This window comes from Crinia signifera, chromosome 9 (genome assembly GCF_055691185.1).
Source record: "Crinia signifera chromosome 9, ASM5569118v1, whole genome shotgun sequence".
Taxonomy (NCBI): domain Eukaryota; kingdom Metazoa; phylum Chordata; class Amphibia; order Anura; family Myobatrachidae; genus Crinia; species Crinia signifera.
Window position 1 is genome coordinate 114,890,050 of NC_139225.1, and position 12,793 is coordinate 114,902,842.

Consider the following 12,793-nt stretch of genomic DNA (forward strand, 5'->3'; position numbering starts at 1 on the left):
TACTTCCTTTGTCACAAGCAATCATCATAGTATAATATGGAAACAGGATGCTCCTACAGGCTTTTATACAGTTCGTAGTCTGTTTGGACACATGTGTGAGATCTCCCTGTACTTCTACAAACATATACGGGGAAAATCCAAAGGTTATGCTTTAGTCTTATCTGCACCTCCGCTCAGTGTTTACTAAAGGGGTTGTAAACTATGTGGAAAAAGCAAATTACATTTCTGGGGGGTTTGATAGTTTGGTGAACACTCCAGACATAAAGGCTAGCACCCCAAATCTATCCCCATGAGCTTCGGGCCTCAGTTGTAGTCAACTTGGATGGTAAACTATGGAAAATGTAAAAAAAAAAACTGAAAAAAAATGGTGAAAACTCAAATCGACCTTTTCATGTTTCTACAATTTTTATGTCAACCTTTCCACCCAGTTGACCTATTGCATGTCAACCTTTTCGGGCCAATTGATTGCCTATCTAGAAACTGTAGATCTATCAACACTTAAGGTTAGGGATGCTGCTGTCAGTCTTACGACCACCGGCATCTCACCCACCAGTCTCCTGTATCCAGAAGAGGAACGGAGTTAAAATGTTCTTAATATTAGTTAATGTAACTTATAGCATCAGTCTTGTTATTTAATAACCACACCTTGTAGAGACAGGTGCAAAGCATCCCGAAAATTCAGAGATTTGTTATTTTGAGGGAAAGATTATTTATTTATTCTTATATAGCGCAGCATATTCCATTGCGCTTTACAATTGGACACGATGAACATCTGTAATGGTGGATGATTGTTTAATACTTTCCTAGAAATGTGCAACTATCAACAGCTGGGAAATATTTGCATAGCATACAGGCCACGCCCACCTCTCAACAACTGTCAGCACAGGATTACATTGTTAATGTTCTCCATTAACACTGCCCGATCCGTCAGAACTGACATTACAAGTGGGCAGGTGCATTTGCATGTGCCCGCCCACTGAACTGTCAATCACCGACAGCTCCCACCATGGCGGTCGGCGGATCACCCGTACACCATGGCGGTCGGCGGATCGCCCGTACACACAGCATGATGCACTGATATATATCTAGATATATTGGGCATTGGCTGTGTTGCAGAGCCGGCACGATGTATCTGTGAACAAAGTCGTTCACAGATATATTGCTCGTACTAGCTGGTACGCTCCTTTACAGAGCGTTCTGAGTTTCGCTGTTCTACATGTAGAACACCCATGACTACTATAGATTTCATACTCCCAATATGGAAACAGAGACACCATTGCCTCGTGCCAGGAAACAGTACTTTGCCTAAGAAAATGTAAATGTTTTGTACTGTACATGCCTAGGTCACAATGTGACTCTATTCTTAAAAAAAGTAATCATGCACTGTTATGGGTTAATGCTAGAGTGATGCACAATAAATAATCACTTCCCATCTCATTCGCTATAAGTATTTTGTGTGAGGAAAATACAGAATTGCAATATGTAATCCACACAATGAGATAGTGACTGACTATACAGAAATATGGAGGAGCTGCAAGCAGAATCTTCAAGCAGCAGATAAATGCAAAGTACAAGGCGGAAAACCCTTAGTAAAACATATAAGAAGGAAGTACTGAAACAGGTTGGACTACCAAGATTGCCTAGAATAATGGCTGGCATGAGTACAAAAGAAGACGGTAATTGTTTATTTATTTATTAACAGTTTCTTATATAGCGCACACATATTACGCAGCGCTTTACAGAGACTATTTGAACATTCACATCAGTCCCTGCCCCAGTGGAGCTTACAATCTATATTCCCTACCACACACACACACACACACAGACATTCTAGGGTTAATTTGTTTGTTGCCAATTAGCCTACCAGTATATTTTTGGATTGTGGGAGAAAACCGGATTACCCAGAGGAAACCCACGCAAGTACGGGGATAATACACAAACTCTGCACAGTTAGGGCCATGGTGGGAATCGAACCCATGACCTCAGTGTTGTGAGGCAGTAATGCCAACCATTACACCCTCGGTACTGGTAATGAAGACTGATTGCTCTGCCTGCTTGGCTCTAGCACCAGGGACAAGATAGCTCAGCTTGATAATGTTTAACAAACAATGGCGAAAGGAGATGCTGGCATGGAACTCTGAATGATAAAGGTTACAACAGTGGGTAGACGTGTATAGTGCACTCCAGGTTCAAGATAACTATGCGTTCATTTTATGCATGTTTCAACCTCTTGCATAAGCAGCAAGTTTCACCATATTTGGTCCAATGAGAACGTCACAGCAATGCATAATCTATGTCATATGAAAGGACTCCATCCTGAGGAGCGCCAGATAGGATTTTTTACTATATTTGGTTTGGAGTGTAGCGTTTGGTGGTATGAGTTTGGACACCTCTATTTGTTCAAAAACCTGTTAGGCAGCTCTGTGTTGAGCACGGTTCATTGTTTCCTCTGAATTTTTTGTGTGCCATGTAAAATGTTAGCCTAGTGCAGGGGTGGCCAACCGGTCAGAGGTAAAGAGCCGAAAAATATCGGTAGTCAAGCTAAAGAGCCAACATCATGCGCGCGCCGAAGGCGCATGCCCCAAAAAAAGGGGTGTAGTCTATTTTGACCCATTGGGTGGGTGTGATACAAATATGCCTCCAATAGTGCCAGATACACATATACCCCCCACGGTGCCAGGTATGCACCACACGGTGCCGGGTATGCCCCTACAGTGCCAAAAAGCTGGTATGCCCCCACAGTGCCACAAACTGCTATGCCCCCACAGTGCCACAAACTGCTATGCCCCCACAGTGCAAATTTCCCAGCAGCAGCACTCACCGTTGTTGCTGCTGCTGCCAGGTAAGGAGAGGACAGTCTGGTGTCCCCCTGCAGTCCTCCTGTCATGTCACTGATGGGAGGAGAGCACAGCACACCGCGCGTCTCCTTCCCCCTCACTTCCCTGTGACTGGGCCGCCCACAAATTGAAGCTCGCTGGCCGGCTCCTGATTGGCTGCTGGCCCACGAGCTCTGATTGGCGGACGGCCCAGTCACAAGGATGCACAGTAAGGGGTAGGAGAGATGCGCGATGCGCACTCTCTTCCCCTCAGAAGGAGAAGAGATTCAGGGAACCGGCAGCAGCGGGGACTGGGACAGACGGTGGGCGACGGGCAGCAGTGGGAGCAGGAGCCGCACTTTACAAGGAGGAGAGCCGCATGAGGCTCAAGAGCCACAGGTTGGCCACCACTGGCCTAGTGGTTCCAAAGTGGTACAAAGAGCACGAACAATGTGTTCTTTATAAATGGAGGCGTGAACATTGTCGTATCAACTCAAGCTACTCTGCTGCCGGGAGTGCTTAAAAGTTAAGAGCAAGTGTAATGGCATTTTGTGGTGTAGTGTTTGCATTGTCCCGGCATGGTTTGGGTGCAGTCATTTCTTTAACAGCCGCAAGGATATTGAGTGATCCTCTACAGCCCATGGTGTTGCATATCTTTTCTGACTGGAGTGATATCTTCCAGGACGATAACGAACAATCCATAGAGCATGAGTGGTTTGATGAGCATGACACTGATGTTGTCCATGTCTTGTCTACTCAATTACACATCAAGCCAATCAACCATTTATGAGATATTCTGGACTAATGTGACTTTCTGGAGGAGGAATACTCCTGCATCCCTCCTGCACAATTGCAGACTTTGGTATACTTTGGTGTCTGTAAAGCGCCTTGAGTCCTGTTGGAGAAAGTGCCCTATATAAATAAAACTGGTACTTATGTAATATCTGGGCTCCCATTTTTCTTATGACACCGCGTACCCTCGCGGGTCTCGCTGCGCTCGCCACGCTTCGGGCACGGTGGCTCGCTGCGCTCGCCACACTATATAAAATCAACTCTATGTGTAATTGGATAGTAGGGGTATGAAAAAATGGGGTGCATTTAACATGGGAGCCCAGATAATACATAAGTACCATAAAACTTACTTACTTACTCTATGCCCAAGCACATACTGGCAGCAACCTATTAAGTGACTTTCACTCAAATGTTAATATTTTCTTTGTCCGCTGTTTATATAAGACTCTAAGGGGTAAATTGATTAAGATGTGAGTTCTATTTCACATGAGGTGTTGCTATGGGCAGACAATCAGAATCTACTTATTTATTTAGCACCTTCTAGAAGATAATAGCATCTGATTGTTTTCCTATAGCAACATATAGCAACATCCCATGTGAAATATAATTCCCATCTTAGTAAATGTCCCCCTAAATGTCAGTGTAAGCATAAAATATCCATCCGAACTAGTTGGTGATCTTGAAAATCATCACCAAAACCTTTCCATTTGTGGGCATTGTTCAGTCACTTAAGACCACAAACTATTACACGTTTCAGAATAAAATGCACTTAAATTATACAACCATGAAGAGGCCCAGAATTATATAGCAATGAGATAGGCCAAGGCCACTTAAATACAGGGTTGCCTACTTTTAAAGTCTCCTCTCTGCACTTCAGGGGGCGGGGCCTGATGTAGACGTCATCAAGCCCTGCCCTTCCCCACAAAAGCCATGAATCGTGGGAAATTAACACTGCCGCCGGGGAGATACGGGAGGGGGGGGGGGTAACCGGTATCCACGAGGGTTGCCCACCTTTCTGGAGGGCTAAGAGGAAGGGTAGACAACCCCAGCCATTCCGGAAGGGTAGACAACCCTGGTTAAATGTCTTTAGTTTGCAAATCCCATTGTCCACTAGTCTAAAGCCCTTTACACACTAAGCGATAAAGGCAGACTATATGCACAATAAAGATATAGGCCCTGATTCTGGTTGGCTCTTAAAGTAGCGGTAGTTTGCAGCTTTGCAAGCCATGTAACACCACCCGCTGGGGGTGCAGGCGAATGCACGCCTCCACTACACACCGAATGTCCCCGCATCACTCCAAATGGATTTTTTTCGGAAATATCCATTTGTAGGCTTGCGTGCGGGCCTGAAATCATTCGATGGTTGCTGACCATCAAATGATTTCTGTAATGCTCGTTAGTCTAAAGGGGCATACACACGTAGAGATCTGTGGTAAGCAATTTTGCTAAGCAATTTTGCAGATGTCAAGATCTCCCTTGGATAGCACATTTTGCTTAAGCAAAAAAAGGCCGGGTAGTGGATCAGAATGAGAGATTGAGATCAGTATCTCTCATTCTGTACACACACGGAGATCTGCAGTCATTTGCTAAGCAATCTGACTAGATTTTGACTGCATGCACTGACTTGGCAAGAGATATTTAATCTCTTGGAGCATACACACTTTCTAAGCAATCTAGTCAGATTGCTTAGAAAATAGCACAAATTTGCTCCGTGTGTATGCCCCTTAAATCAGTCACTGGTGAGATTAGTGACTACCTGCTCCGAGAACAGGGTGGGCAGCTGACGTCCAATGACATCAGTACGGATGAGTTTTCTAATCAGAATCAGGTCCATTGTGTATGCGAACAATAAATATAATGATGCGCGCTCCCGTAGGTCATTGTCGGTCTCATTTCTCATTTGTACATTCAGTCACATTTTGCCAATGTCATTTATGTCGTTCAGTGCATTCTAAAGATACATTTTTTTTACATAACCAGATTCTCTGTGGTAAAGCAAACTCGTTATCTTTTTCTTTATCGTTTGAAATTGTTCAGTGTGTATGCTCGATATCGTTCATTCTGCAGCTCCGGTGAGTTTAAGGGAGATTGTTAACGATATCGTTCGATGCCTTTATAGCATAGTGTGTATGCAGCTTAAGGGTCTCTGACAATGGGCTGACCATACTACTGACCTGCATAAAATCAGATCTGCTTATACTATGCATCTATTGGGTACACAATGATTATGCTCTTGCAGTGTAAATTGTTATGTGAGTTGACGTGTTATTTTCTTTTTTTTTAATCTAACTTGTATTCCTTCTATTTTGTAAGTATCTGGCCTGGCACGGCCGAGACATGGTCCTAGGGAATAGGAGGGACGCATCTCCTGCTTGCTGGGACGGGGGATCCCCTATACCTTATGAAGTTCAGCATTCCATTGCACACCACAAAGTAGGTATTGGACAAGCATGCAATCACACTCCCATAACACACTCTATCAATACATTACATCTTCATTTCGTATTGTTTCATGAAATGAAACCACACTACAGCCAAAAGGGAAGTAAGGGCTAATACTCACAGTATAGATCCACACCCAGGTGTAGTCTGGAAAGTAGTTTACATCACTCAAGATTGGCACAACAAAAGTCTGATGATGATGATAATATCTCCCTGGTTAAGACACATATTGGGCAATATGTAATAATTTTGCAAGTCTGCCTGTATTTTTAAAGCGGCAATCGTTTACAAGGCAAAACTAGGTAAGTATTGCCCTTTTAAATGATTGCAGCTTTAAAAATCCAGCCATCCTGTACTCGCAGAAGGTCCCACACAGCCTGCACATACATATTGCCTTTGATCTAGCATACCTTTTATGATTTTGCTAGGAAATACAGCTTCAGAATGGTTTGACGAGTAATCCTTTCATCAAATGGCCAAGTAGACGAATCCAATCCATTAGAATTTTGATAGACGACTTAACTTTAAATAACATTGTTGGATGTTATAAAAATGTGTCAAATGTTTAATAAACGACATCAAGATTAAAACAGATATATCAGAATGACTGGGATTATTTTCCCAATACTCATCAGCAAATACTGCATAGATAATATACTGTACAACTTTTAGACCCCTTGATATGTCCTTAATGCCATGCACAATACAGCCAATCTCTGTCATTGCTAGAATTGTGTGATTTTGGGTGAGAATGGCAGGATTTTAAAAGCAACCTGGTTTTTTCCTTATAAATGATTGCCACTTTAAAAATGTGGACATTCTCAACCAAAGTCACGCATGTCCAACAACTCATGTCCAATTACATTTACCCATTGGAATCATTTTGGACACAAAAAAACTCCTATGCATTTTCTATTTATTTATGCGGGATGCAGTTACCATCCCGGCGGTCGGGATCCCGGCGTTCGGAATCCCGACCGCCGAAATGCCGACACTTTCTCCCTCCGTGGGTGTCCACGACACCCCTGGAGGGAGAATAAATTAGTGTGCCGAGCGTAGCGAGGCACCGGGCCCGCTGCGTGGCGAGCGCAGCAAGCCCGCAAGGGGGGGGCGATCTACGTCCCCCCCTTGTCGGCATTTTGGCTGTCGGGATTCCGGCGTCGGGATTCTGAACGCCGGGATCCCGACCGCCGGGATTCAATACTGAATCCATTTATGCTACATTATGACCACAATGGCCTATACAGGTAACAGAAAACTGAGATTAGCATCCACTGATATGAGGAAACATATATTACACATGTGAACATATAACTCTTCACCGACATAAACTCTGTCTAAACAATTTGTTTTATGTATTCCGCATGGTTTAGAGGCTCCTTAATGAGGGAAAAGGCATGTTTTTTGTTAATAGTTATCCAATGTTCTTATAATGAAAGCCTATGGGGTCAGTCTTGATAATTACGGTATAGATCAGGGCTGGGCAACACCGGCCCTCCAGATGTTGATGAACTACACATCCCAGCATGCCTTGCATCAGTTTCAGCATGGCCACATAGCAAAACTAATGCAAAGCATCCTGGGATGTGTAGTTCATTAACATCTGGAGGGCCGGTGTTGCCCAGCCCTGGTATAGATGATCCCTCTTAGCACGCTGCCTTTGTTTTTGTTTTTTAAATATATATTATTGTAACTTTTAAAAGGCTTTCCACCTGATTAATACTCGGCCGTGCCAGGAGATTTTGTCCATTGTATTATCAAAGATGTTGAGTTTTCTTTTTATATTAGTGGTCATTGCTATGGCTATTTTTATTATGTATTTTTGTATCGTCCATAGGATATAGCATTTGTTTACCTCTAGTATTGCAAACTGACATTACGTAATGCAAATACAAAAAAAATGTTATAAAGAAGGGTACTGGTTCATTAACCCTTTGAGTGCCAAGTGAATTTGTTAAAATAGGTGTGAAAATGACCACGCAAACATTTTCATTCATCATTATGACCTGTTACATTTACCTTATGTAGGAAATAAAAAAATGTACGCAACATTTTTTGAATTTATATAACAAATGTGAGTGACGCTGACATTTTTAGGTAAACATTGTGCATATCTCTCACAGATGTTGGCACTCAAAGAGTTAATTTTAAAAATAAAACATGGATATGGTCAAAGAGAGACATTTTAAAAGCAAAGTGAGAGTAGAAACCGTTGCTAATTATGTACTAAAATGAACCATTCTCCACTACATTCGGGACCTTTGGATTAGACGTACGCCCGTGTTGTAGGTTATAAAGAGCCGTTTGGATCTAGAACACAGAATCATCCCTTTTGATCACAGCAAACACATAATGGTAATATCCACCCACACAACCAAGAGCATAAATATGACAGATGTCATTACCGCAATGTAGCTAGATGTAGTTCCGTCATCCACTACTGCTTAATAAATGAGCGGTAAAGAGAATGTTTTGTCTGCTGCAGATATAGTAATCATGAATAATCATGTGCATGGATCCCACTTAACCTCCATCCCGCCTGTAAGATGTCTATTATTTTTAAAGACTTGCACTCAGAGCTTATCAGCGCCTGAGCGAGGGCTCCAGGAAAGCAGCAGCAATTTAAGATAATGTCACTAAGTGATAAGTTACATGTATAGAGTTGTTGTAATTAACAGCTGTTGAATTCATTTAACATGCACCAATAAAGCTGCAGTTTTCATTTGTCTGATTGGCCTGCCTTAAGTAATGTGCATATGCGATGATCCTTTAATGCTATTTACACTGTTTATGTAAATGGTAAAACCCGCCTGCCTGGAAATGTTTTCCTTTATTTTTTTTCCTTATACCTGATAAGATTAGAGAGCAGGTTTTCTAGACAGTCAGACAGTACATATGTATGTATATAAGAGGAAGCCATTAAGGACTCAACGTATCTGCTCAATACGCCTCTTTTATTGTAATTACTGGTAGAATAAGAGCAGTAAGATACAGTTATTCCTATTGGACACTGGCGTTTGATAGCTAAAGAGTGACTCTTGAATGCGGTGACTCTACCCCCTATTGAATTGAGCAACATTCAGACAGCAACGTGGCAGCTAGCAGTATGTATAGGTAACTGGCACACATTGTGACTCTGTAGATAAGGATGGATTTTGCATTGGTGTGATGATGATTTTCAAAGGCAGCAGTATTAAAAAGTAGGAGCATCTATATTACAATACCTCAAACAGCGCACAGTATACTTCTTCTTTATGAATGTGAATGCTTTAGTTTTATTGAAGACAAATGAAAGGGTTACTAATAGCAACCAATTAGATTCTGGCTATTCTTTTCTGTTATTACAATTGCTGGTTATTTTCTGGAATGTGCTAGATGAGTGATAGCTGCAGATGCATCCTTGCTACTGGTTTTCTGCATCAGACGCCTTGTGTGATTGAGTCCCACCAACAGAAGTAGCATACCGTATGATTCTTAGAACTGTGGTCTAGAGACACCAGGCTGCAACTATAATAGAACAGGAAGTGGTTTTACATGCGTACAACGTCATATATGGAGCACAGTGGCACACAGCATGAGAGAAAGTCATGGCGGCACAAAACGGTGTTCACATTCATAGATTCGGAATAAGTCACACATACAGTAGATGTACTGTTGTCATACATCATCAGTGTCAGCTGGCAGTGTATCTCCCAGTTGTTTTTTTAATGCACATTTTGAGGGCTAGATGTAATAAGTGGAGAGGCATAAACAACCAGCCAATCAGCTCCTTACTGTCATTTTTTCAAACACAGCCTGGAAGTTGAGAGCTGATTGGCTGGTCGTTATCACTCTCCACTTTATCACTTTTTGCAGCTTCTTACCTCCTGCCCTAAGGAGCTCATTTAAGAAGGATCTCAATATACCATGTGACCTGGGTGGAATATTACCACCCAGGATTGCATTGTAATATGCAATTCTAACAGTTGAATATATCTCCTTGCACATGCAGGGCCAGGGCTCCCGGCAATGCGCCCAGGGGATCTGCACATGCACGGTTAGCGCTCTCCCCCCCGCTGACTGAACTGCCCATACCTTCATCTCAGAATGGCCGATATTGATACATCGGGCAGCATCATATCCCTCAGGAAAACCTATGGGCGATGCAGCTGGCGACGGAGCAGAAGGGATCACAGCAGGTAACGGAGATTCCTGCTGCGGTCCCTCCTGGTACATTCAGGGATACTTAATATTTGCCATGAGGGGCTAATGCAACTGGCCACAGTAAGAAATGACATATCTGTATCATCGTCTGTTACAAAGACTACAACTATTTCTGAATTATTTATTCAAGGCCAGTTTTTTTTTATATAGCACACACATATTCCGAAGCGCTTCACAGAGACCATTTGTCTATTGTCAGGAGCCTGCTAACCTACCAGTACATTTTTGGAGTGTGGGAGGGAGCTGGAGTCCCCGGAGGACACCAAAGCAAGTACGGGAATAATATACAAGCTCCGCACGTTAGGACCGTGGTGGGAATTGACCTCAGTACTGCGAGGCAGTGATACTTACCATTACTATTTACTGTTTAGTTTAGTATTTTTTTCTGTTTAGTGTCCTTCATTCTGTCATTTCACAATACAGGTCGAGTCTCCCTTATCCGTATTCCAAAAACCAAAATATTCCCGAAAACCGTGTGTTTTTTTTATTGCTGTTTTTTTTTTTGTTCCCTGCACCTTTTTTCATCCTGACCTCATCCCCCGGTGGCCATCGGAATCCTCTTCAGCGGCATCCCTGGTTCCAAGGATGCATTGCGCGGGCGTTCCGGTGACGTCACCAGCGCACCCGCACACTTGCGCAATGCCTGATTGGGACTGGAGATGCCGATGAAGAGGATTCCGATGGCCGCCGTGAACGCCTGGGGACCATCGGGGCACCGCCAGGGGACCAGGTAAGTATGAGAAAAAAATATTCAGAAATTTGCAAAAATCCCTTATCCAAAATGCTTGTGGTCCCGAGCATTTCGGATAAGGGAGACTCGACCTGTATATGTTAAACAAGAACTGGAGAATTGTTTCATGGATAGTATTTGGTTTGTTTGTCTAGGATTCTTATACACATTGTAGTATCTGCGGCGTGGTGCAGAAAAGCAGTTGAAAAACCACCGAAAATGCTGTTTTTTTAAGTTTGGCCACTTTTCTCATATGAACCAAGCTCCAGAATGTGATCTTTAGATGACCTTACCCTATAAGCCTGTGGCCCTTTAGATAGCATTTCACTATACGCACATCCTGGCCCTGATCATAAAATAATGCTCAGACCATACTAAGCTCTGGTCAAGTGGTGCCAAATGTCTCAAATATAATCATTTATTGTATTCTATCATAATAGTAAGCAAACATCACAGGTTGTTGAAGATCTTATTGGAATGTGGAAGATCCTAAAATGAAACAGATACAAATAACTGTTTTGAAGAGCATGTGTTTTTTGAATGAATGAATGAATGAATGAATTACATTTATTATATGAAGATAGGGAAATAAAGATGGAAACAGGCAGCATTTAAGAAGCCTATTTTATCTCATTTTTTTATAAAATGACAAGTACTTTTCAGTTCTGAATTTAACAGCAAAGGGGAATTTTTATAGACCATAGATCAGACATTCCCAACCACGGTCCTCAAGGCATACCAAAGCCCCGTACACACAGGGGGAGATATATTGCTCAGGAATATATTGCTAGCAATATATTCCTGAGCAATATATTGCCCAGTGTCTCCTTTGCATCAGCGACCAGAGATGGTCGCTGATGAAAAGGAACCTCTGCTGGGGGAGCCGCAGAGGTAATTAGCTCCTGCGACCAGCGATTACAATGGGGCAGAAAACGGGAGCGCGCACCCGGCGATTTATCGCTGGTGCGCACTCCAATCACTGGCAATATGGTCGCCTGCGACCATATTCCCAGCCATTATAGCCCCTATCGCCCCCGTGTGTACACAGCACAACAGTGCAGGTTTTAGTTATATCCAGGCTTGAACACAGGTGATTCAATTAGTACCTGAGTGATTCTGATTAAACCATCTGTGCTGAAGGCTGGATATCACTAAAACCTGCACTGTTGGTGTGCCTTGAGGACCGTGGTTGGGAATGCCTGCCATAGATATTCATTACTGTAAAGAAGCAACTTTCATGAAGAGGAAAATAAAGTTAGATTTTTTTTTTCATTTTCATCTCTTTGTCTCTCTCTTTTGAGGTGGACAAAAGGTTGACACAGAAAAAATACACATTACCCCCTTTTTTTGGGTGTCGACATGGGCACTGTGTTAGTGTACCGCTGCACTTGCCATACCCCCGATACACTATTATATTCTCCCTTTATGCCCACTGGAATAGTGAAATAAGAAGTTGGTTTAAAAAAAATAATGAAAAATTTGTGTTGAACATTGATATGTCAACATTTTGTCCATGTCGACCTATACCGATCGATATCAGATCCAAACAATGTCATACAGACAGGGGTACTTTGTCTGCAGCTGCTACCCTGTTATTACTGATTTGTTTATGCAGATTATAGGTTGTTTTACCACATTAGGCCTGATAAAACAATTGCAATGTTATATTTATATATATATATATATATATATATATATATATATTAGGTATTCATTATTTTAATGTGTGGAATATACTTGTAAAAAGAAAAGGAAGTCTCAATGTTCATTGATAGTATTGATGGTATGATGAGCAGTATGATTATGGAAT

At 42.3% G+C, this 12,793-nt stretch overlaps 1 protein-coding gene across 9 annotated transcripts in view; it reads left to right on the forward strand.

Annotated features, from left to right (window-relative positions):
* Nucleotides 1-12,793, forward strand: part of LOC146035858 (muscleblind-like protein 2) — a 137,648-nt gene that overhangs the window by 82,570 nt on the left and 42,285 nt on the right. For 6 of the 9 annotated variants that reach the window (XM_083159534.1, XM_083159537.1, XM_083159536.1 and 3 more), the window contains exon 4: nt 5,922-6,041. The exons of the other annotated variants lie outside the window; for them this stretch is intronic. In XM_083159534.1, coding sequence (XP_083015660.1) covers nt 5,922-6,041 — 120 coding nt within the window. The remainder of the gene's footprint in view (nt 1-5,921; nt 6,042-12,793) is intronic. 9 annotated transcript variants of the gene reach the window in all.